We start from the raw sequence: 25,501 nt of genomic DNA on the forward strand, positions 1-25,501 counted from the left end.
TCCAAGTCAGTACATTTACTGAGGACACTACACAAACGAGGCTGACTGCGAAGTGACCACTGTAAACTGGAGCGCATCTGGAGTCTCTGCCTATGTCCTGCAGAGCCAGAAGTTTCCACACTGTGGAAGCTTACAATAAAAAAGAAAAAAGTGGGGGGAGGGGAGCCAGCGCTGTGGAGTAGCAGGAAAAGCTGCCACGCTAGCATCCCACAGAGGCCTGGCTGCTCCACTTCTGACCCAGCTCCCTCTTAACGGCCTGGGAAAGCAGCAGAAGGCAGCCCAAGGGCTGGGCCCTGCCACTGATGTGGAAGACCTGGCTGAAGCTCCTGGCTCAGCCCTGGGGAAGTGGCCATTTGGGGAGTGAACCAGTGGATGGCAGACCTTCCTCTCTTTCTTCGTTCCTCTAACTCTTTCACAATAAATACATAAATAAATCTTTAAAAAGGAACAAGGATGGTGGACAGGCATGATGGCACAGCCGGGTAAGTAAGCCAGCACTTGCAACATCGGCATCTCGCACTGGAGCCAACAGTTGGAGTCCAAGCTGCTCCACTTAACCCAGCTCCCGGCTAACGCAAACTGGGAGGCAGCAGGTGACGGCTCCAGTGCTTGGAACTCTGCCACCTGCGTGGGAGACCTGGATGGAGTTGCTGGCTCCTGGCTCCAGCCTGGCCTATCACGGGCATTTGTGGGCATCTGAAATCTCTGTCCCTCTACCTTCCAAGTAGATGACACTAACTTTTTAAAAAATATTTAAAAAGAAAAAGCAAGACCCTGACCCGGAACAGAAGGCATGGGTGCTGGAGGTGGACCTCCCTGTGAGCCGGAGCTGTACGGTGCCCTCCTTACCCCTGGCCTCCAGGGGAAAGGGCAGGGGCGAGAACCTCCGGAGAACAGGGTCCCGGATGCCCGTGGGGGCTTCCCCCGGCCCCAGCTGCACAAACTCCAAATTGCTGAAGGCGATATTTGACTTCCTTCCCTTTGGGAAAGCTCAGGAGCCCCAACAATGGGAAGCCCCACGCCAGGAGGAAACGCAGGGGCGGCCACGGGAAGCCCCAGGCCCTCGGGGCCACCAGACAGCCGGCCCAGGCCGCCCGACCTGCCCCGGGCCTTCCCTCCGGCCGCGGGCGCCCAGACCCACCTCTCGCCCAGCTCCTTGAACTCCAGCTCCAGGTTGCGGTGCAGCGTCTTCAGGCAGCCGTGCTGGCGGATGAGAGCCTCGTACTCGCCGCACTGGCGCTCGTGCAGGGCACCCAGGCGCTCGTGGTCCTGCAGCAGTGCCTCGTGGGCCGCCGTGAGCCGCTCCTGCTGCTCCCGCAGGCTGTCCAGCTCGCCCTCCTTGGCTGTCTGCTGGCTCTGCAGAAGCGCGTACTGCGCCGTGAGCGAGGCACTCTGGGAGCTCAGCGTGGAGTTCTCCACCTGCGAGGAGAAGCCAAGGACCCCCCCAGAGAGTGAGCAGGCCCAGGAGGGGCAGACGGCAAAGCACCTGGGGCCCTCGGGGCAGCCAGGACAGCGCTCCCAGAACGTGAGGACTTGCTCCGTGCAGGGGACCAAACAAACGGCCCAGCACACGGTGCCGGAACCTGAGCCTCTGCCCACAAAGGCAGCCTTCTGGGGCAAATGATGTCCTTTCTCGGGATAACCTCCTCCAGCGCCCTCACTGACTCGCTTTAAAAGGCTGTTTTCTGGGGGCCGCCGCTGCGGTGTAGTGGGCAAAGCTACTGCCTGTGATGTCAACATCCCACACGGGCAACAGTTCTCATCCTGACTGCTCCACTTCCGATCCAGCTCCCTGCTAATGGCCTGGAAAAGCGGTCGAAGATGGCCCAAGTCCTTGGGCCCCTGCACCCGCGTGGGAGACCTGGAGGAACCTCCTGGCTCCTGGCTTTGGATCAGCCCAGCTCTGGCCATTGTGGTCATCTGGGGAGTAAACCAGCAGATAGACTCTCTCTCTAATTAAGAAATAAATCTTAAAAAAAAAAAAAAAAAAAAAGGCTTGTTTTCTAGAAACAGGAGAGTAGCGACGGCATCCGCCGGACTAACACAGCTGATATTTGTAACATTGCACCTGACGACATGAACAACCACAGGACGACCCTGATATTAAAACCAGACAAAGCGCTCACAAGGAGGAACAACGCCAGAGACCAGCGTCCTGACTTCTGGTGCAAACGGGACAAATCCGACCTCTCTGGACTGTCCCTGTCTCGTGAGTGACACAGGGACGAACTTTCCTCGGAAGCTGCGTGCCTGAGTGGTGACTCACTTTCCCACCGTCTGCTCAGCGCAGATGAAGAACTGGCCTCCGAGGTGGCCCGAGACCCCAGGTCTGCTGCTCTCAGCAGCCCGGAAGCCACTTCATCCCCCACTTCCCCTCTTGAGGTTCAGAATTCACATCCGTGGGAGGGCAGAGCAGGGGCTCAGCCCCTGCCTGGGAAGCCTGGGTTCTGGGCCCTGCTGATGCGCCTGGGAGGCAGCAGGCGATGGCCCAAGTACGCGGGCCCCGGCCACCCACGTGGGAGACTGGAACGGAGCTCCCAGCTCCCTGGCTTCAGCCTGGCCCAGCCCAGCTGGTGTGGGCATTTGGGGAGCAACCCAGCAGACAGAAGATAACTCTCTCTCTCAAATAAAAAAATCAGTAAGAACATAATAGCCAAGATTATTTTAAAAATTTCAAATTAGCTTAAAAGCAGCTTGGATAGCTTCTGGTGCAAAGAAACCTGGTTAACGTGATTGAACGGAACGGCCGCCTCTCTCCTGATGACGACAGGGACAGGGACAAGCACGCAAGCAGAGAAAGGAAGCTGTCAGCCCACACAGAACGCGGCTTCAGAAACACCACCCAGGAGCAGGTCTACTGGGCCCTGCGGCCCCCGCCTGCTGCCCGTCTCCCCGCTCACCTGCAGCCTGGCCGCCTCCCCGCTCACCTGCAGCCTGGCCGTCTCCCTGCTCACCTGCAGCCTGGCCGTCTGCGTCTGCAGCCTGGCCGCCACCCCGCTCACCTGCAGCCTGGCCGTCTCCCCACTCACCTGCAGCCTGGCCGTCTCCCCGCTCACCCGCCGCCCGCCTCCCCGCTCACCTGCAGCCTGGCCGTCTCCCCGCTCACCTGCAGCCTGGCCGTCTCCCCACTCACCTGCAGCCTGGCCGTCTCCCCGCTCACCTGCAGCCTGGCCGTCTGCGTCTGCAGCGTGGTGTTATGCTCCTGCAGGAAGGCGCTCTGCTTCTGCAGCGTCAGGATCTGGCTGCTGAACGCCACGTTCTGGGTCTCCAGGTGCTGCAGCTGCTCCTTCAGCAGCTGCTTCTCGGCCTGCAAAGCCGCGTTCTAAGGGACAGGGAGGCACAGGCCACTCAGTCTCTGCTGGCCAGCCTTGACAGCTGCGGCTTTGGGGGCCAGGGTCAGGGTCCACGGGGGGAGGGGACTCACAATTCCCTCCTAAAGGTCACACACACCCCGGAACACGGCTGCAGCCCTGAGTGTGAGAGTGCGCGCCAAGGCCGTGCTGTTTTTTTTTTTTTTTTTTTTTGACAGGCAGAGTGGACAGTGAGAGAGAGAAAGACAGAGAGAAAGGTCTTCCTTTGCTGTTGGTTCACCCTCCAATGGCCGCTGCGGCCAGCGCACCACGCCAATCCAAAGGCAGGAGCCAGGTGCTTCTCCCGGTCTCCCATGGGGGGTGCAGGGCCTGAACACTTGGGCCATCCTCCACTGCACTCCCTGGCCACAGCAGAGAGCTGGCCTGGAAGAGGGGCAACCGGGACAGAATCCAGCGCCCTGACCGGGACTAGAACCCGGTGTGCCGGCGCCGCAAGGCGGAGGATTAGCCTAGTGAGCCACAGCGCCAGCTCCATGCTGGATTTAAGCTACTTCTCCCTTTTTCTCTCAACGCTTCCCTCTGCTTCCTGCTGAGCACCCTGGGAGTGCATTTTCGGGAGCCAGATTCCACTGAGTGGGAGCCCCTGGTCTCCCAAAAGCCTCAGGCTACAGCTCAACCCTACTCAGGAGCAGCAGTAGGGGAAGGAGGGGCTTCACGGTACACCCAAGTCCTGGGCTAGGGGCCAGGGTGCCGGGTGTGGCCTTGGACTATCCCTCATGCGTGCAGGACTTGGGGTCAGGCTGTCTCGGCTTCCTCATTTGTCAAATACTGAAAGTGGTCACTGTGGACTTGCAGAGTCATTGTTGAGAATCAGACAGAATCAGAACACAGATGTGCGTTAGCACCCTCATGCTGTATATCTGCAGGTTTACCAACCGCATGTTCTGTCACCCAGCCACCTAACTGGGCCACTGTGACCCAGAGGTCACCCAACCCAGCGCACGGCCGCGATCCCACCCAGCTGTTTACAGAGGTGGCGTCAGGCCTAGCAGCTGCGATGCCTGAGCCCCCTGGGGTTACCTGGATTTGACACCGGCTCTGCTCCGGTGCCTGGGTCCCTGTCACCCACACGGGAGACCTGGACTGAGGTCCCCGCAATCAGATTCGGTCACAGCACAGGCCCGGCCACTGTGGGCTTTCGGGGAGGGACCTGCTCTCCCCATCTCAGATAAATACTTGATTTGCAAACAGGCGGGGCCACGGGCCGCCAGCCCCTGGCACACAGCACTGAGAGGTACGGTGCTCCAGGGACCTCGAATGAGGAGGTGCCCTTGGGCCATGCCGGGAGCACGATCGCAGGTCGAGCTGATGACTGGGGAAACCTCATCGGCTCCACTGTCCTGTGCCTCCGCCAGCAAGGACGCGCTACCAGTGGGGGCGTGAAACAGGACGGGCCCCCTCCGGCCACAGCGGCCGCCCACTCACGTTTCGCTCCAGCTCGATGGCCCGGTCCTTGACCCGCAGCAGCTCCAGGGTGGCCTCCTTGTGGCTGGGTCCCCAGGCCTCCTTCTCCATGTGTCTGGAAGCACCCTGCAGGGCCGTCCCCGCCTCCGAAGCCTGCCGCAGGGCCTCACACTCCTCCTTCAGCTGCGGGCCCGCAACACACAAGCGACTTCCTCAGCAGGAGCGAGCCAGCCAGGAGCCCCACACTCGGCTCAGCCCTGGTGCGCACCTGCCAGCCGCCTGCCAGCCTGCCGCGTTCGCGGACGGCACACGACCTGTGCCCTGTGGCTTCCCCGTTTCCTGACCTTGGACGAGAGGAGGGTCGGGGCCAGGACACCACCTCCCACCCCCACCCCCGGGAGGGGGGGTGGGTCGTCTTGCTTTCCTGAGCCTCAGGTGTCTGCTCCACGCCATGGAGGTGAGGCCGGGGACAGGGACCAGGTGGTCAGGTAGCTCATGAGCCCGGCAGCTCTGACTGCCCTGCCCCAGGTTCTGATTCACTCCTGCAGCCAAGAAGTGTGCACGTGTTCACCAGTAGATGTGTGCAGAGCATGGGGAGCACGTGTGTATGTATGTGGCATGTGCACACTCGTGTACGCATGTGGAGAACATGTGAACCCAGGAGTAGCCTGTGCATGTCCTTCCGAGCCCCTGTGTCCTACACCCTGAGGCTGCAGGCCTGTGTGGGTGCCTGGGGCTCACCCTGTTCCCCTGGATGCCCCCTTCCCGGGGCTGCAGGCCTGTGTGGGTGTCTGGAGCTCACCCTGTTCCCCTAGATGCCCCCTTCCCGGGGCTGCAGGCCTGTGTGGGTGTCTGGAGCTCACAGCTGCATGGAGGGGGCGCCTATGAGCACCCCAGATCCCACTGGGGACACGTGGTCCTGCTCTGAGCTGCTACTCCTCTCGCCCCCTCGGCCTCCGATTCCCACTCTGGCTCTGCGCTGCCCCAGCGCCTGCAGTTCTGACAGCAGCTCCCTGTAACCCGCCCCGGCCCCACGGAGTGGCTCTCCTGGCTGCCCCTCTGCTACCCGGGGAGGGGCCGGGGGCTGAGGCAGAGCTGGCAGCTGGACCCCAAGCCCACTCCTAAGGGCACCAGCCCTCACCGTCTGGAGCTCGCTCTGTAACTGGTGGTTCAGGCCCGCTTTCTCCTCCACCTGTGCTTCTAGAAACACAATCTTCTCCTCTCTCAGTGCCAGCGTGGTCTGCAATGCCGATTCATTTCTGCCCTCCAATATCTTGTATTTTCTGGAAAACACCGAGACACGACAGCATCAACGACCCCGCCTCCTCACTGCCAAGCTCCCAGCTCCTACTGCTGACCGCCCCGGCCTCCACACGGCCACCTCCACTGCCCTGAGAGCCTCCTGTCCAAGCCCTTTCTGGGGAACCCAAGTGGACACCCTGAGCCCCTTTGATGGCCACACCTCTGCTACATCTTAGCCACTGTCTTGGGGACCTATGCACACTGATGGCCATTTTCCAGGTAGGGAAACCGAGTTACGGAACGGTTAAGTAACTTCCTGAGTTACAAGGCTCAGGCACCACGCAGATAAGATAACGAATTTCTTTGGAAAATGCAATGGTTTGGAAAGCACTGCAGGGAAAAGCCGTGCTAAGTCAAACACCTGCTCCCCAAATAGTATGAAGCTCTTTGATCGGACCAAAGACTCTCCTTCTACAGCTCCCAGAGACCCTGGAGCAGTAAGACCGGAGCGTGAGGACCGGGCTGCGCCCTGAGCCGGGAGGGCTGCATCCAGGCGCCGGGGGGTGCCGGGGGGCGCCGGGGGACGCCGGGGGACGCCGGGAGACGCCGCCGCCGGCCCCGCTCACCTCTCGCTGTGGTCCTCCTGCAGCAGCAGCTCCTTGCTGAGGCCCAGCTTCTGCAGCTCCTGGCTCAGCTGGTCCAGCTCGCTGGTCAGCTGCTGGCTCTTCAGCTTCTCCAGCACCAGGTCCTGCAACGGCCAGGCACCCATGAGCCTGGACAGCGGCTCCGCGGGGTCCCCCCAGCACGGAGCAGCTGTCTCTGCGTCCTGGCTGCCCCAGGCATGGGGTGAGCTCGGCTGGGAGGTTCGGGCCCCAGGGACGCTCTCCCCAAGGACAGGGAAGGACACGTCTCCTGCCCTCCTGGTGCCGGGAACAACCAGCCCACGGGGCGGTGTCCAGGACGGAGCCACGGTGCTCAGCCTCCGGGACCGTGTCTGAAACACGCTGGCCTTGGAGCAGTGGGCTTCCTTCTGATACATGGTTGCCTTTTTTACGGAGTGACAAGCAACGTAAAGCTCACTGAGGCGGTCGGCACTATGGCACAGGGGCCACAATGTGTCTGCTTCCGCCCCAGCTCCCTGCTAAGCCACCTGGGAAACAGCAGGTGCTGGCCCAGTGCTGGCCCGCTGCCACTCATGTGGGAGACCTGGATGGAGAGCTCCAGGCTCCTGGCTTTGGCCTAGCCCAGCCCCAGCAGTTGAGGGCATTTGGGCAGTGAACTAGTGAATGGAAGATACCTTTCTCTGCCTTTGAAATAAGTGAAGAAGTCTTTAAAAAAAAAGAAAAAGACCAATTTGAAATCAACAGAAAGAGGTATAAAGAGGGAAAGATTTTGTTTTAAACTCTGGTTTCCTTTTCAAAATGTGGGTGTGCAACTCACTTGGGGGTTCCTTTTCCCTGACCCCCTTTCTCCCCAGCCCTGGGTGGTTCCCTGGGGGGCTCCGCTGCCTGCCTGGTGTCACGACTGTTTGCCTGTACGCTTACTCCAAGTCCCAGGATTTGCATGGCATGGGGACAGGGACAGGCGCCACCTGCTCCTCCTCCTCATTTCTTTTTATCAGCTGGAGCAGGGCTCTGGCCACTGGGCGGTGGACGGCAGTGACAGAGTTCTGCCAAGAGACCACCTCTCTCTGTCTCTTCTGGTCCACCTGACCCATGTACAGGAGCCAGAAGCAGACCCTACCAGGGGCTGCCTGAGCACAAGAGGCCAGCAGCCAGGAGCAGGAGTCACAGCGGGGACACAGGGGACCACTTGGGGAGACGCGAGAACAAGGCTCGATGAGGCCGCCAGACACTGTGGCTGCAGCTGCTGGGCACTGTAACATCCCAGCACGTCCAGAGGGCCCCGTGGTCCCCACCAGGGCAAGGACAGACGCTCCTGGAGGTCCTTAAATACAGCAAGAGACTCATGGTCCACCTTCGATCCTACAATCCTATTTCCAGGTGCCTGTATACAAGGAGGATTAGCATTACTTAAAATAGTGGAAAATATCAGAAACAACCTAAAAATCTAAAATCATATTAAATCTATAGGAATGGGGGCTGGCACTGTGGTGTAATGGGTAAAGCTGCCGCCTGCAATACAGTCATCCCATATGGGTGCCAGTTCAAGTCCCGGCTGCTCCACTTCTGATCCAGCTCTCCGCTATGGCCTGGGAAAGCAGAAGATGGCCCAAGTGCTTGGGCCCCTGCACCCATGTGAGAGACCCGGAAGAGGCTCCTGGCTTCTGGCTTTGGATCGGCGCAGCTCCAGCCATTGCGGCCAACTGGGGAGTGAACCAGCAGATGGAAGACCTCTCTCTCTCCTCCTACCTCTGCCTTTCAAATAAATATTTCCAAAAAGAGAGAGAGAGAAAGAGAAGGAAGGATCAGGGGAACCTCCTACTCTGGAGGCGGCCCCGCCCCCGCCGGGACGCTCACCTCCCGCAGGGTCGTCAGCGTCCTCGTGTGCACGGTGACCTGCTTGGTGAGGTCCCGGTTGTCCCTCTCCAGCTCCCTGAGCTTGCCGGCCGCCTCCCGGCAGCGGGCCAGCTCCCTGTCCAGCGCGCGGCTCTCCTTCTCGGCGGCGCACAGCTTGGCAGTGCTGTCGTCCAGAACGGCGTCCTTGAGCTCCACCTGCTGCCACAGCCGCTGGGCCTCCTTCTCCAGCAGCTTCTTGTCTTTCTCCAGCTGCGCCACCTCCTGCTCTAGCGCCTTCCGGTCCTCCTCGGCCCGCTGGAGCCGGGAGCTGGCCAGCCGCAGGGCCTCCAGGTCCCGCCGCAGGGCCTGGCGCTCGGCCTCCAGCTCGCCCAGCTCCTGCTCCAGGCCCTGCGGCAGCCGCAGGTCCTCGGCGCTGCCGCCCTGGGAGCCGTGCTCCAGGCACTCCGGCTGCTGGCCGAGGGCGGCGAGCAGCGCCACGTCGCGGCTCAGCACCTCCCTCTCGCGCGCCAGCTGCTGGTTTTCCCGCTGCACCTGTGCCACCTTGGCGCGGCCCAGGCGCACGGCCTCCACCGCGGCACGCAGCTCCCGGTTCTCCTGGGCCAGCTGCTCGCGGTCACGCTGCAGGCCCTCGAGCTGCACGGCCACGTTCTGCAGCGTGTCCAGCGACTTCCGCAGCGTGCCGTTCTCCTGCTCGAGGCCCTGGGCCTTCTCGGCAGCCGCCTGCAGGGCCCCGGCCCGCGCCGCCAGCTGCTCGCGCTCTTCCTCCAGCTGGCACAGCTCCCGCTCCAGCGCCTCCACTCGCTCCACCTTCTCCTGGGCCTGCTCGGCGTCCCCACGCGGCGGCTGCTGCTCCACCTCCAGCTGGCCGGGCCGGCCGGCGGCGTCCACCATGGCCAAGTGCAGGGCTCCGTGCTCCCTCTCGGCGTCTTTCAAGCAGGCCTCGCTGCTGACCTGTGACCTCTCCCGCAGCGACCGCACGGCTCGGCTGAGTTGGTCCTTCTCCTGCTCCAGGTCCTTGATCTGCAGGATACACACGGCACAACCCAGGCCCCTTCACCAAACCACTCCCACGATCCGGGCAGGGCGACTGGACAGCCAGGGCCTGGGATGCCCTCCCATTGTATACCCAAACACCACCCCCAGAGCCAGGCCACAGCCCACACACACAAGGACTGAGATGGTCCAAGTCAGAGCAAACAGCAGCTATCTTCCTTACCCAAAACGTCCAGCAGCCTCCCTCGGTTCCAGCTGTCGGGAGCAGGCCTGCCCGCCCCTGCCCCAGCCCCTTCCTGCCCTTGCACGTGCTGCTCCCTCTGCCGTGAGTTCTCGTCCAGCCACTGGGCTTTCTGCTTCCTCATCGGTGGCACCAGCCCCTCCGAGCAGCCACACGTGCCAACTCCTAACACAGCCCTGTGCCCCAGGCTTGCTTCCCCAGCAGCCCCCCGCCCCGGCCGTCTGCCTCCCAGGCCGGGGCCACCCCGGGCAGAGCTGTCTGTCTTTCCACCCTGAGCAGCACCTGCCTAGCCCTCTCCTCTCCCACTGTGTACTGCTCCGGCACAGAGGCTGGAGACAAACACCGGACGCCCCAGCCTCCTGCAGCTCCGGCCTGGGCAGTGGCTGCACGCACACTCCTCACCCTGCACCTTCCTCCCACACTCAGACCTTGGGGACATGCCCAGGTGCCTGCACCAGCGGGGGACAGCCTCAGCGTGGTTGGCCAAGGTTCCCTGCCGAGACACCAGACACTGAGGGCTGTGGCTCATCCTTTGTCACACGGCTGACACTGTACACCTCCCAGTGGTCAGCAGCACCCTCGACCTGCGCCCGCTATGTGCAGGAGGACCAGCCCTCTCCCGCTTGAAGTCAGGACCCTCCAGACCGTCAAATGTCCCCTGAGAGGCAGAACCCACCCCATGCCCCCACCGTGGGTGAGAATGGCTGGAGCCCCCCACACCCATGAGGCATAGCCAGGAGCGGCCGCCGTCCCTCCTCCTCCCCGTTGGCTGGTCCTGTCGCGGGCGAGTCCCAGGGAGGCGCGAGGCGCTGGCGCCCACCTGCCTGGCCCTGTCGGCCTTCAGGGTCTCCATGTGGCTCTGCAGCTGCTCCTTCTCCCTGAGGAGCTCCTCGCTGAGGGTCTCCAGGTCCTGGCTGCTCTGCTTCTCTCTCTCCAGCTGGGTCTGCAACTTCTCCACCTGCAGAGCCCAAGCCCCAGCCCGGAGCAATCAGCCCGGCCCGGCGGACGCGCTTTCAAACCAAACCCAAGCCCCTCAGCCCCACGCCAGACTTCAAGGGGACTTTGCTCCAAGGCTTTGTCCCACAGCCTCCCCACACCCTCAACCATCGGCTCGCAGCCGGCGGCCCGCACATACCAGGCACCCACACACGCCCAGTCCCTGCCCGGCCCCCCGCTGTCCCCTGCTCTGCTTCTGTCACTCTCCTTGGCATCAGACCCTCATCCGGGGGCCGCCTCCACGGGACACGAGACATCATGACCCCACCCGCCTCCCGGGACCCCCGCCCAGGCGGCCACGTCGCTCAGCCACTCAGCGCACTCCTTGCTGCGTCTCTCCTGGCACCTCCCCGGTCCTTGCTGCCGGTCTGCTCCCCGCCCCCCAGGACAGACGGTGCTGGGTGCCACTCTGGCTCCACGTCCTGTCCTGCTGAACCCTCATCCTGCCCTCTCAGCTCTCCTGTGTTCTCCCGCCCCTCCCTGAAGGACCCCAGGGCTGAGCCGGCTCGCTGTGCTGAGCTGGGAGCCAGCTGCCCACCTCCCGGCCCTGCGGGGCTCTCTGTCCTCCTGGGGATCCTGGCATGCGGCTTGGGGTCTCCAGGGACACACGTGCCAACAGGTGCTTCTCAGGCCCTGGGCTCCCCATTCCCATGCAGGCACCCACAGCATCACTTTCTCCTGAAGACAAGGGCCCTCTTCCTCGTGGCTCACTTGCACACACACACACGTGTGCACATACACACACACACACACACGTGTACCCTGCAGGATGTTCCCATCGTTGATGTCCCCCACGCAACACCGGGTACCCAGTGCCTCACACCACTGCTGCCCCCTGCTCTCCTTCTGTTGGAACCCTCCCCTCCCCCCTCCTTATATACACCCAGTAGTGACATGACAGTAAGTATGGATTTGGTCTCTGCCCCAGTTTCCTGGCACACAGCTCCTAAGACCCTTGGGATCTCCTAAGTGCTAAGTGTCTTTTTGTATGCTAATGAGATGGTGGGGGCTGGGGGCTCCCTGAGAGCCCCAGGAGGGGCTGGTTGCCACGGGAACCAGCCCTGCTAAAAGAGGGGGGACTTTCAGAGAAGGCACACAGGCTGCAGGCTGAGCTCATCACCAATGGCCAATGATTCAACTAAGCAAGCCCTAGCCTCACACTGCAGCCTGCGGCGCCGGCATCCCACACGGGCGCTGGTTCGAGTCCCAGCTGTTTCACTTCCGATCCAGCTCCCTGCTAATGGCCTGGGAAAACAGTAGAAGATGGCCCAAGTGCTTGGGCCCCTGCACCCACATGGGAGACCCGGAAGAAGCTCCTGGCTCCTGGCTTCATTTGCAAGATCTGTCTCTCTCCCTCTCACTTTGTAACTCTGACTTCAGTAAGTAAATACATCTTTGAACAGGCTCCTGCCCAGAGGCTCCCGGACCGGGGACCAGGTGATGTAGGGAGGGAACGCTCATGCCCCACCCCCGGCAGCTGAGCGGTCCTCTCAGCAGTGAGTAACAGGAACCGTCCAGCAGCTGACTGCGCCCAGGTGGGGCAGCGCACGGCTCAGAGCCAGCAGCTCGCAGCTCGGGGAGAACCTGGGCTCGGATGGGCGTTGGGGGAGGGATGGCAGTGGCTCTGTGGGGCCTGTGCCGAGTCCCTGTAGCTGGTGTGAGAGCCAAGTGCCAGGATGCCAGTCGGCCTATGTGTGAACCGGGGCGCGGCCTGCTAGGAGAAACTCCCAGCCGAGTGTCAGCAGTCAAGTGCTGAGAAAGAGGTACGGAGGGAGAGGAGCGGAAGGGGTGTCCGTCTCACAGGGGGCACCCCAGGACCCCACATCGCAGGGGGAGACAACAGGGTGCGCTGTCTGGTGACTGCGCTGGAGCCCGTGCCCCTCCCTGCAGGGTGGCCCCACACACACCAGGGATGCTGCCCGGCCACCTTTCTGCTGAACAGTGGACCAGGGCTGGGAGCGAGGGGCTCACTCCCTGTGCACAGTGGACCAGGGCTTCGGGGAGCTTACTTCTTGTACACAGTGGACCAGGGCTGTAAGGGAGGGGCTCACTCCCTGTGCACAGTGGACCAGGGCTGGGGGGAGGGGTTCACTTCCTGTGCACAGTGGACCAGGGCTGGAGGGGAGCTCACTTCCTGTACACAGTGGACCAGGGCTGGGCGGGGGCTCACTTCCTGTGCACAGTGGACCACGAATGGGGGGGGCTCACTTCCTGTGCACAGTGGACCACGGCTGGGAGGGAGGGGCTCACTTCCTGTGCACAGTGGACCAGCACTGGGGGGGGGGGGCTCACTTCCTGTGCACAGTGCACCAGGGCTTTGGGGAGCTCACTCCCTGTGCACAGTGGACCAGGGCTTCGGGGAGCTCACTTCTTGTACACAGTGCACCAGGGCTGGGGGGAGGGGCTCACTTCCTGTACACAGTGAACCACGAATGGGGGGGCTCACTTCCTGTGCACAGTGGACCAGGGCTGGGGGGAGGGGCTCACTTCCTGTGCACAGTGGACCAGCGCTGGGGGGGGACTCACTTGTCGTGCACAGTAGACCACGAATGGGGGGGCTCACTTCCTGTGCACAGTGGACCAGGGCTTTGGGAAGCTCACTCCCTGTGCACAGTGCACCAGGGCTGAGGGGAGGGGCTCACTTCCTGTGCACAGTGCACCATGGCTGGAAGGGAGCTCACTTTCTGTATACAGTGGACCAGGGCTGGGCGGGGGCTCACTTCCTGCGCACAGTGGACCAGGGCTTCGGGGAGCTCACTCCCTGTACACAGTGCACCAGGGCTGAGGGGAGGGGCTCACTTCCTGTGCACAGTGCACCATGGCTGGAAGGGAGCTCACTTTCTGTATACAGTGGACCAGGGCTGGGCGGGGGCTCACTTCCTGTGCACAGTGCACTGGTTGGGGGTGGCTCATTTCCTGTGCACAGTGCACCAGGTGGGGGGGGCTCACTTCCTGTGTGCAGTGCACCAGGGCTGGGGAGAGGGGTTCACTTCCTGTGCACAGTGCACCGAGTACAGAGGATTCATTTCCTGTGCACAGTGGACTGAGGCTGGAGTGGGGCTCACTTCCTGTGCACAGTGGACCAGGGCTGGGCGGGGGCTCACTTCCTGTACACAGTGCACCGGTGTGGGGAGCAACTCGGACTAGACTAAGTTACTGAAATTAAGACTTATTCTATGCATCTGCTCTCCCACAATATGGCGCTGGGAGAGGAGTAAACAGCTTCTACACAGCTGCCTCCAGTTCGACCAATAACCTGCAGGAGCTGATCCTGCTCCTGATTGGAGGAGAGCAGCGTACTCGGCGTGTGGGTAGCAGAGTTGGGATTGGTGGAAGAGGACTATAAAGGAGGAGAGAGACAACATGCACCAGGAACATCTAAGGGGAACATCCGGATAACATCTGAACAGCCCCCGAGAGAGCCGGCCGGCGGTGTGCCGCGGAAGTGGGGAAAGTGGCAGGGGGAGCCGCCCTTCCACGGAGGTGGAAGGATCAGCAGCCAACCCGGGAAGAACCAGCAGCAAACCCGGGAAGGGCCGAGCAGACAAAAAAACAGCGCAGGGTCCTGTGTCGTTCCTCCGCGAAGAGGGGGAGCGACACACCGGGTGGGGGGGGCTCACTTCCTGTGCACAGTGGACCAGGGCTTGGGGGAGGGGCTCACTTCCTGTACAAGTACACTGGGTGGAGGGCTCACTTCCTGCGCACAGTGCACCAGGGCTGGGGGGAGGGGCTCACTTCCTGCACACAGTGCACCAGGGCTGGGGGGAGGGGCTCACTTCCTGTGCACAGTGCACCAGGTGGGGGGATTCACTTCCTGTGCACAGTCCACTGGGCTGGGGGGAGGGGCTCACTTCCTGTGCACAGTGCACCGGGTTGAGGTGGGGGGGCTCACTTCCTATGCACAGTGCACAGGGTGGTGGGGGGGTTCACTTCCTGTGCACAGTGCACCAGCTCGGGGGGATTCACTTCCTGTGCACAGTGCACTGAGTGATGGGCGCTCACTTCCTGTGCACAGCGCACCGGGTTGAGGTGGGGGGGCTCACCTTCCTGCTCAGCTGCTCGTTCTCCCTCTGCAGCTCGGCGCACCGGAGGCCGCTCTCCCGCAGGCCCTGCACGGTGCTCTGCAGGCCCTGGTTCTCCTTCTCGAGCTTCAGGATGCGGCTGGAGGCGCACTCGTTCAGCTCGAACACGAACGACTTCCTGGAGGCTGAAGCGCACAGTGGGTCAGGGGCCGCCGCCCACCTGGCCCCGGCAGAGCCCCGAGCCCCCGGCTGCTCCTCCACCCCGGTCTCGTCGGGGCTCGGCCGAGGAGAAGGCAGGGCAGCGGAGGGGCTGGCGTGGAAGCCGGAGCCCGGGTCACTTACAGGAGCCCTCGGTCTATCGGGCTGCTCCCCGGACCTCCCCCGCAGGGACGGCAGAGGCCGGCCTGGACCAGAACCTCTGCAGATTCGATGGGGAAAGTGCTACCGTGCACGCACACCGCCTTACAATCCCAGGAGAGACGGAGCTGCAGACAGGAGACGCATCACCTCCCGTCCCTTACATGGCTCAGATGCACGCGGAGGAGGCGGCGGCGGCCTCAGAGTCGGCAATGGGGGTCTTGGCACGCACCTGCCCAGGCGAGGCACGGCACGGCACAGGGCTCTTCAGGGAGCAAGAGCAAGTACGTGCAAGCCCTTGGAAGGCGGGGCCGATGTTTCCACCCCTCATAGGCCTGCTCTGCCCCGAGCACAGGTCTCCCGAGGGCTGGACAGGAATCATGGCTGCCCCCGCCCCGTCACACACACACACACACACCTGCTGCTTAGCACAACTCAAGCTGCAAACACAACGTGCACGCACAGACCTCCTGGGCCAAGCTAAAGAGTTCAGGGCTCTGTCCTCCCCACGCAGGTCCACGCCCAGCACGGCCAGCAGTACAGGCCCCACGGCCCCGAACGTCCTCCAGGCCCGAGGAGGACAGTCTGTCTCTCCCTAACCACACCCCCCCCCCCACCATGGAACCACAGCTGCTTGCGACACCTGCCTGGCGGACTTGGTCCAGACCGTGCTACAAAACCTAAGCGGAAACACCCAAAACTCGAACTCAGCACTCGTGATCGTGAGGACGGCGGCTGAGCAGCGTCTGTGAAACCAGAAGTGCAGGGATGCACACGGACTCTCCCGCCTGGGCCACGCGGCACAGTTCTACGGTACCAGGGGAGTCCACACTGCCGTCCCCACTGCCACGTCTGTCTTTCCCATCTTCCCGAACCGGAACCATGCTAGCTCACGTCCTCGTCCACCTCAGTGCCAGGAGACTCACCGCAGACCAGCTCACCCCGAAGCCACCCAGGGGTCCCTACGGTGCACCCCCAGCAACCGAGCAATCGGACGCATGTCCCTTATTTATTTATTTGAAAGGTGGAGAGAGAGGGGGACAGACACAGAGATCTCCCACCCACTGGTTCACTCCCCGAATGCCTGCAACAGCTGGGGCCGAGCCAGCCCAAGTTGGGAGCTGGGTGCTCAGTCGGGGTCTCCCTCGTGGGTGGCGGGGACCCGACCGCTTGAGCCTCTCAGGGTGCGCATCAGCAGGAAGCTGGAGTCCAGCGGGGCACCCTGGCACCGACGTGGGACGTGGGTATCCCAACCAGCGTACGGACCATGCTCACCCCAAGAAAACCACAAGTTTCACAAGGTCACCTACACCGTTTCACCAAGATGGCACCAAGGGCAAAGGGGGGAGCTCCTGCCCCTCCCAAAGCCAAGGGCAGCGCTGAAATACGGCCACAGCCGCAAAAACAAACGAAACAGCAGCCATCCACGGCACCTCCGCGCAGCCCAGACACCCTGGGAGGAGCCCCGAGGAGCGAGCTTGCGCTCTGTGCGTCATCAGGCTCCTGCACCATTGAGTCCGCTGTGGAGCAGGCGGAAGACGCAGCCCCTGGCGCTCACTGTGGACGCCAAGGCCAAGAGGATTGAAGCGCAGGCTGCGAAGGGGCTGCGGGACACGGCCACGGCCGCACTCAGCACCTGGTCAGACCTGGCACAGGAGGAGGCGCACGTTCCACTGGCTCCCGACTGGGATGCTCTGGGCACTGCCAACGAGACTGGATCACCAAAACGCAGCCCACCGGGCTCATCCCAAACATGGCTTCTCACCAGAACCAAAACAGAAGTTATGTACTTGGCCCTGGTCACCCAGCTAAGCAGTGGAGGGGCCGGGACCCTAGGCCCCACACACCACACAGGCCTAAGTACACCAGGACAGGTGCGTGGCACAGTGGTTAAGATGCTGAGGGGATGCCCTGGTCTCGTCCTCGAGTCCGGGTCCCAGCTCCACTTCCAATCCCAGTTTCCTTCGACGTGCTCGGAGGCAGCAGACCATGGCTCAAGTACCGGGGTCCTTGCCACGCACGTGGCAGACCTGCACTGGGGTCCAGGCTCCTGGCCTTAGTTCCAGCCGTTGTTGACATTAGCAGAATGTTTCAACAGATGGAAGATCTCTGTTTCTGTCTCTCTGCCTTCCAAATAAAGAAACCATTTAAAATTCTTTAAGAAAAAAAACTACCAACTTCCAGAAAAAAAAGAACAAGCGTGTTCAGGTTTTGCACGCACCACGCCAACTTGTGCCAACATCATCCACTAAAAGAACTCACGGTCACCGACCTTCAAGGGTTCACAAACGATACTGAACAGATGGAATCAGCAACGCCTTCTACCCCCCACCAGCCACCCTAGTCCCGGAAAGACCACAATAAGAAATAGCATCAATGGGAGACCATCTTTGGTGGCCTGCACCACCTGTCTGCTCCACCAGGGGGCAGTGGTGGACATGGACTTCCAAAACCAGGAAATCCTATATGCACCCAGGCACCTACAGCACCACCTGCTCTTGGGTTCAGAACGGACCTCTCAGAGAGAAGAGGCACCCAGCGGCTTAATATACCTCATTCTTGGGGATGCTTGTTGGAATCTTCAAAAGCCACAATCAAGACAAGCCAGAAGCCTTACCCGTTCCCTAAGAGCTAAGTAAACACAAACTCGCACTATCAGGTGCCTGGGCATGGTTGACGGGTGCTATTTTCAAACACAGGAATTGGCTCATTGTTTGTCAGGCCTGGAGCTTCCTGCTCCAGCGCTGACTGTGCCCCACCCAGCCTTCCCAGGGCCCACACCCGCCTTGGGGCCCTGGCGTAGGCAGCAGGGCGCCGCCAGGAGTGGGGTCGGGAGGGGAGGGGGAGGAAAAGGGAGGGGAGGGGAGAGGCCTGGGTGGGGGCAGGTCACTGGAGACCCCCAGGTCTCCTGAGCAGCAGCCACTCAGCATCCACACCCCGGAGACAGACAGCAGGCCATGCCCATCCTGCCCAATTATGCAAACCAAAGTGTTGATTGGGGACCACTGGGGACAGCTCCCGCCACCTGGGGCTCTCCGCCATCCACAGACGAGCCGGAGATGTCATCCGGACATCCCCCTGCTGTACTCTGGGGGCCCGGCGTGCATCCACGTGAGAAGCTGAGAAACCTGGCCACATGTAATTAGCGTCTCACGTCCTCCCATCGAGGCTGCCAGACCCCTGGGCTCTCCTCGGGGGACTCTAATGAACCGGCTGCACACGGCACTGGAAGGAAATCCCGTTGCCTGGGGGAGGGCGGGCCGGGCGCCCCCTACCGTCCGACAGGTCTGCGTTCTTGGACAGCTGCTCCAGCTCCCAGCCCAGGTGGGCGGACTCGTTCATGCTCTGCTTCTGGGCGATCTCCAGCACCATGTTTTCCTCCAGCAGTTCCTCGATCCGCTTCTTGTCCGTGTCCCGGTCCTACCGCAGCGGACGGGAGGAGGGGATGCAGGAGGGGCTGCGTGCCGGGGGCGAGGGACTCCACGCACCTGCTCCAGCCCCGCCGGGAGAGTCACATTCCCCTGACGACCCCCTGACCTGACCACCCAGGTGACAATGATCAGAGAGCCCGAGGCCTGGACGCTGCAGGGCTCTGAAGCCAGGCAGCTGCACTCAGAGGCTGCATTATCCAATCACGGCTCAGCCCCCACCAGAACTACACCTGCCGCCCCCATCAGACACACCCATGCCTCACCCTCACACAAAGGCAGGGTGGGAGCCGTGCCGGGTGTTTTGCGGGCGCCGAGCGATGCCCACTCCAGCCCTCTTATCCGCACGAGCCACGGGCAGTGGCGGCAGCCGGAGCAAACCCAGACGCCACCCTCCCGGAGCAGGGCCTGGCCTGGCCGCCCCCGGCGGCACCCACTCTGCCGTACCAGTTCCACGTCGTGCAGCTTGGATCTCAGCTGCAAGTTCTCCTTCTCCAGCTCGTGCACTTTGTCACCACGGGCCCGGGCGGCCGCCAGCTGCTCCTCGAGCAGGGCCTTGGTCTCGATGAGAATGATGTTATCCTCCCGCAGCTCCTGGGGCCACACAGACACAGGAGAGACGTCAGGCGAGGCCGCAAGGCTCAGGGGGACAGTCTCGGTGCCTACTGGGGACCCCCGGGGACAGCTCCCGCCACCTGAGACTTCAGCTATCATGGACGAGTGGGAGACGTTGTCCGGACGTGCCTGACTGACCTGGGGCCCGGGAGCCGTCCATGTAAGGACCCTGACACTGACACTCCCAGAGGCATCTGGATCCCAGCATGCAACAGGCAGGCGGCTGTCACGCCATCACCCTGTCACCCTTTCTCATGAGGCGAGCACTCGTGGAGTGTATCTATCGCAAGGAACATCGATGGGTGCAGGAAATCTAAACGTGGGTGGGCACACGTCCTCGGCATCTCCAACCTCATCTGGACAGACGGACCCGAGACCCCGTCAGGCCCCGGTGCTGAGGGCCTCCTGGGGGGCACCTGTGTCACTCACAGGGGTCCTGGCAGCAGCGCCCCCCCCCCCCACAAGCTTCCCTGCAGCTCAGCTCCCCTGCGGTCTCTCACGCGTGAAGGCTGGGGGTGTGTGTGTTGGGGGGGGGGGGGTCCCTGGCAGTTTCCTGCAAGTGGGGCATCTTTGGGACGGTGACCTCACAGCACTGCAAACCAAGCACCCATGAGCCCCACGGGTACCTCCCAGCGAGGGACTCCCGGGCGCCTACCCTTGTCTCAGGAGGGAGCCATCTGAGCTCCGCCCAGCACTACTCAGCACCCTGGGGTGTGTGGGGGAGGCTGAGCAGCAAGGATGAAGGAATTGGGGGGCGGGGCTCAACACGCCCACGGACCACAGGGGGCGGGGCACCACCGGCTTCTGGACTTTCGGCAGAGGGGGAGCTGGTGGCTTTGCAGGCAGCGGACATGGCTGTGATCAAAGCCTGGCACTGCGGGGGAGGCTTGGTCACCCAGCCCCGGAGCTCACCTGTGCGCCCACCCCCTGCTGCCCCCAGCTGAGACCACGTGGGCACTGTGGCCGGCCCCCAGGGAGGCGGACGGGGCCATCCTGCAGGTGAGGGGCTGACTGCGCACGTCGAGGAAGGAGGCTGAAGTCACGCCCCGGGGACAGGGGCAGAGCCCCAGGCTGTCCTCAGTCCCATGGCCCATCCTCGCGGGCTCCTGGGGCTGGGAGAGACCCAGCCTGCCGCTAAGGGACTCACAGGGAAGAAGGCCCGGCTCCCCTCTCGCTGCTGTCCCCGTGTCCACCGGCCCACACTCCCAGCATTGCTCCTCTCTGGCCCTGAGCAGCCACAGCACAGGCTGCCCCTCCATCCTCACCAACTCCTGTTCTGCCTTCAAAACCCAGCCGGAGTTGCTCCCTATGCCAAGTGCTGGGAATCTATGGCGTGCCAGTCTCTGAATCAGGAACTTGGGCCCATGTTCCCTGGTCAGACTTTCCCTGGGGGCAGGAGTGCCCTGCTTCTGCCCTGGTGAGCCTCACGTGAGCGTTCAGTAACGCGGCAGGGGGCAAGCGGCAGGGGGCAGGGGGCTGGGGACGTCTGACAGGTAGGGTACACGAAGGTGCCCGAAAGTGGCTTCCAATGACTCAGGTGCACCTCTGTTTTCTGGTGGCCTCAGCGCCGTTACTTCCCGGGCAACAGGAGTGCTCGGGCGCCTGGCACGTCTCACCACTCACAGCGAGACGCCAGACCGAGCGCAGGGCTCCACCAGGGACCGGCGTGGAGGGAGACGGACCCCAGGCCCGCACGCCCCGCCTGGCCCTGACCCCAACTCAACCAGCAGGCCACTCACAGGCCTGGCCCCGCCCGGTCAGCAAATGGGGACTCTCTCTCAAATGATTTTTTTAAAAAGGGAGACACAGGGACCCCAGCGAGAACAGAAGATCTCTCTGAATTTAAGTTAGTACGTTCCCTGCTGACAACATGGTGTCTTCACGCCGACGCCAACTGCTGGAGGCAGGGTCTCCTCGGAGCCCCACCCCCGGCAGCCACCGCCCCTCTGTGAGCACCTCTGTCTCCCCCCCACCCCGACTCGCATGTCCTCCCTCCAGCTGGCTCTCAGCAGGTGGTCAGTCCTGGGGTCAGACAGTCGCATTCCAACCCCACCGTCCGCCCACTAGCCTGGCACCTGCGACAGTGAGCAAGTTATTAATTAACCTTCAGCTTTCTCATCTGACCAAAAAGAGAGGAGCAAGAATGGCCGCTAACCCTCCCAGGGCCACTGTGCGATCAGGGCTGGGGCCGGGGGTCCTCAGGGCCGGGGCCTCGCCGCTCCTGGGAAATCCTCGCACGACAGCCAGACGGTGGCACGGGGCCCTGGAGCACCAGGCAGTGAGTGTCTGCAGCCGCAACCACGCAGCCCCGGCGGGGGCACACGGCGGTCCGAGATGACACACGGGGGCAGCTGCATCCCAGTCGAACGTCACCAGAACAGATGCGGGCCAGATCTGGCCCACAGACCGCAGTGGGCACCAGGACCCAAGGCCAGGCAGGAAGTCACATCATGACAAGGCCACGTGAGGGGCTCTGCCTGGAGTTAAGAAGTGGGGGGGGTCTCCAAAATGACCTGGAAGCAGGAGGCTGGGGGACGCGGCCTGCGCAGCTCACCCACTTGGGTCCGGGCTGGTCCCGGGCTGTGGCTCTGCAGCCGGGTCTCAAGGGGTCTGGAACACAGCCACGGGGGCCCCGGGCGAGCAGCAGAGGGTCCCACAGGGGACAGAAGTTGGCAAATGCCAGAGTGGATTTTACTCCAGGTGGCTGCCCGTGGCCGAGGGGCTCTGGAAGACCACAGTGGCAGCGGCACCGAGGGATGTGAGCGATGAGGGGAGGCTGCGGAGGACGTCCGGTGTGCAGACCCCAGGACAATGGCAGGGGCTGTAGCACCCACGCCGCACACACCTGCTTCTGCGCGGCCGCGAGCTGCAGAGTGGAAATGGGCAGGTGGGTGGGGACAGGTGCCCTGGGGCCCGGCCTGGCGCCGGTGAGCAGAAAGGGGCACCATGGCTGACCAAGCTCCGCCTTAAGTCCCCACGTGAGTGGTTGGTGATCCCAGGCAGGCCGGAGGGGCTGGACAGAGAACTTGGACACGCTGACCTTGCGACTGGCCAGAGGCCTGCAGCCCAGGAGGGGGACCCAGCCCGGAGGCTGACTTGAGACCTGCTGGCTCAGCCACGTTACTAAAGCTGGGGCAGGAAGCAGCTAATATGGCCACGGGGAAGCTGGGAACGAGGACAGGGATGGCTGGGGTTAACCCCGAGCACCTGAGAGGGCAGAGGCGGCAGACAGCAGGTGCGCAGGGGCCTCGTCAGGGGAGCTGGGAGGCCGCGGCCGGGGACAGGAGACTCAGTGACTGCATCGTGGGCACCCCTGCCTGGCGGAGGGGTTCTGGAGGAGGAGTGCAGGCGGAGCCGCGGCAGCCTACCCGGGAGCACCCAGGACGAGGGCGGGACTGTGCCCCTGCTACACACAGGCTGACAGAGGGAAGCCAAGGGACAGGGCAGCTCTGCCCGTCTGGGCCTGGGAGGTGGCTTCAGCTCAGGGGTGGGGGGGCTGGCGAGCAGTGGAAATGCGCTGTGACTGGAAGCTGGCAGACGCCAGGACACCCTAAGCACAAACACATCCGGTGCTGCTTCACCTACCTACGATGAGGAACCCCAGTGCCGGGGTAGGGGCTCGGCGGGGTCAGAGGGGCCTGGGGGACGTAAGCGGAGCTGAAGCCACCTCCCAGGCCCAGAAGGGCAGAGCACACACCCTCCCCACCCCCAACCTGATCCTAGGCACCACCCATCACCTTAGGTGTGTCCCTGGATTGGGTGGGTGGCTGTGTGTGGCTGTGTGTGTGTGTGACAGAGAGAGACAGAGAGAGGGCAGCAGAAATAGACACACACTCTCTTCCTCTGGGACTGATCACTACCTCAACTCCTGCCAACAGCACCCGTACCCGCTGTGCCCAGGCTGACCCCCAGGACACCCCCCTTTCACAGACCTGCCCTCAGTGGGTGTCAGAGCTGGGACAGTGTCCTGCGGGATCTCTGTCTCCCGAGCTGTTTGTTTTGAGCCCAGCCCCGTCTGGAAATCTGTACCCCACCCAGGAGTGCAAGAGGGCCTCAAGTGCTCTGTCCAGGATGCACACGGCACCGGCGCATCTGCCCTTGGCGCTTGGTAGACACAGTCAGCTGATCCCAAAATGTGGAGGAGAGAGCCTGCCAGCACCTTCTTCCTGCCTTCGTTCTCACCCTGCCCCCAGCCTGGCCCCGGGGCACTGAGCAGGTTGCAAAAGGAAGCCAAGGGCCACCCTGTGCACCCACCCCACCCTTCCTCTCGACCGAGGGACGCCCGCTCTGCTCGGCTCTCCTTGCTGGTTCGATCCTCACCTAAGCCAGACCGGGAGCCACAGAACCGATGCCAGCAGTTGGAAGACCAGTGCCTCCCGCGGGCTCTGTCTGCGCACCAGCATTTCTGTGCTCTTTGGGGTTAGACTGGGCATCCCTTGGGGAGGTGGCCCAGGCACCCGTCTCTCCCTCGGTACCCACAGGAGCGTCACAGGCACGGCTGCGCTCACCAACGCAGCCGGGCTCTTCCTGGGCTCTCGAGCTAACCACAAGCACTCACAGGCCCGCCCCTGCCATGCCCAGGCTGCCAGTCAGAGCTGCAAGCCAACAGGTGTTCCTTAACTTGTCCATGGCTCCCGGGCTCAGGTGAGACAGAGCCCCCGCCATCGGGGCTCTGTGTCCAACAGGAGGCTGCCCTGGTCATGCTGCACCCACAGACTAACCCCTGTGGCAGGTGGGCAAACCCGGCCTGGCAGAGGGAAGGCCGGGGCGAGAGCCTACACTGCTGGGCCCATGTGTAGCCCAGTCCTCCTGCGTGGGAGTGCCCGACACCCGACAGAGAGCCTGCAGGAGGCAGACTTCCAGGCCCTCCTCCCTAGGACCAGGGGGCAGCCCTGGAACGCGCCTTGAAGCGGCCCCCTCAGCCGATTCTGAAAGAGGAAGCAGCAGACTACATCCTGAGAAACGAAGTCTGAGACCCACAGCTCAGACAGCATTAACGTTTGCAACTCTTTCACAATTAAACCCATGTGATCAACGAGGCAGGAGCGGGTTTGAAGCCAGCAATGTCTCTGGGGTCCTCTCACTGGGCTTGTCCCCTCCACTACCCATAATTCATGTTGCAAACATGAAACCTACTGCGAAGCTGAAACAACTCCATGGCACCCACCCCTGCCCGCGCGCCTCCACCACGCAACCAGCCCTCTGCCCAGTCGGTCTTTATCTTCTGGATGTTACACCTCACACTTGGGTCTTTTCTAGTCTAAGGGTTTAACACCTGCAGGTCATGGGGCCGGCGCTATGGCGCAGTGGGTTAAAGCCCCAGCCTGCAATGCCAGCATCCCATATGGGCACCGGTTTGCATCCCCGCTGCTCCACTTCCAATCCAGCTCCCTGCTAATGCGCCTGGGAAAGCAGCAGAAGATGGCCCAAGTGCTTGGGCCCCCACACCCATGTGGGAGACCTGGAAGAAGCTCCTGGCTTCAAATCAGGTTGCAGCCATCTGGGGAGTGAACCAGTGGATGGAAGACCTGTCTCTCTCTCTCTCTGTAACTCTTTCAAGTAAATAAAATGAATCTTAAAAAACACACACACACACACACACACACACAAAACCTGCAGGCCAGCCTCAAGTCACAGAAGTCTGCATGGCACTGGGAGCCTTGACTGCTTAGAAACTAGACTTGGGCTGGCGCCGTGGCACACTTGGTTAATCCTCCGCCTGCAGCACCGGCATCCCACATGGGCATCAGGCTCTTGTCCTGGTTGCCCCTCTTCCAGTCCAGCTCTCTGCTGTGGCCCGGGAGGGCAGTGGAGGATGGCCCAGGTGCTTGGGCCCCTGCACCTGCATGGGAGACCAGGAGAAGCACCTGGCTCCTGGCTTCGGATCAGCATAGCTCCGGCCGTGGTGGCCATTTTGGGGGTGAACCAATGGAAGGAAGACCTTTCTCTCTGTCTCTCTCTCTCACTGTCTAACTCTGCCTGTCAAATTAAAAAAAAAAGAAAGAAACTGGACTTAACGCCTCCCGCAACAAGGCCAGCATGTGGCACAGTGGTTTAACCTGATGCCTATGACACAGGCAGCCCCCTGTGAGCACTGGTTTGAGTCCTGGCTGCTCCACTTCCGATTCAGCTCTCTTACTGATGGGGCAGTAAGCAGCTGCAGATGGCTGGAGTGCCTGGGCCCTTGCAACCCCAGTGGGTGACTCGGATGGAGCTCCAGGCTCCTGGCTTCAGCCTGGCCAGGCCCAGCCCCAGCTGTTGCAGCCATCTGGAGAGTGAAGCAGTAGATGGAAGATCAAGCCCCTTCTCTCTCTCTAATGCTGCCTTTCAAATAAATAAAAATAAATCCTTC

General features: G+C 62.3%; 1 protein-coding gene across 4 annotated transcripts in view; it reads right to left on the minus strand.

Moving 5' to 3' along the window:
* CCDC88C (coiled-coil domain containing 88C) overlaps window positions 1-25,501 on the minus strand; it is a 117,766-nt gene that overhangs the window by 20,644 nt on the left and 71,621 nt on the right. For all 4 annotated transcript variants that reach the window (XR_011385075.1, XM_051826127.2, XM_051826129.2 and 1 more), the window contains exons 11-20: window positions 18,982-19,128; window positions 18,382-18,526; window positions 14,771-14,934; window positions 10,552-10,689; window positions 8,498-9,517; window positions 6,644-6,765; window positions 5,917-6,058; window positions 4,797-4,958; window positions 3,161-3,322; window positions 1,142-1,419 (exon numbers count right to left, since the gene is read on the minus strand). Coding sequence is in view for 3 of the 4 variants with exons in the window: in XM_051826127.2 (XP_051682087.2) it covers window positions 1,142-1,419; window positions 3,161-3,322; window positions 4,797-4,958; window positions 5,917-6,058; window positions 6,644-6,765; window positions 8,498-9,517; window positions 10,552-10,689; window positions 14,771-14,934; window positions 18,382-18,526; window positions 18,982-19,128 (2,480 nt within the window). In the remaining variant the exon portion in view is untranslated. The remainder of the gene's footprint in view (window positions 1-1,141; window positions 1,420-3,160; window positions 3,323-4,796; window positions 4,959-5,916; window positions 6,059-6,643; window positions 6,766-8,497; window positions 9,518-10,551; window positions 10,690-14,770; window positions 14,935-18,381; window positions 18,527-18,981; window positions 19,129-25,501) is intronic.

This window comes from Oryctolagus cuniculus, chromosome 20 (assembly GCF_964237555.1).
Source record: "Oryctolagus cuniculus chromosome 20, mOryCun1.1, whole genome shotgun sequence".
NCBI lineage: Eukaryota > Metazoa > Chordata > Mammalia > Lagomorpha > Leporidae > Oryctolagus > Oryctolagus cuniculus.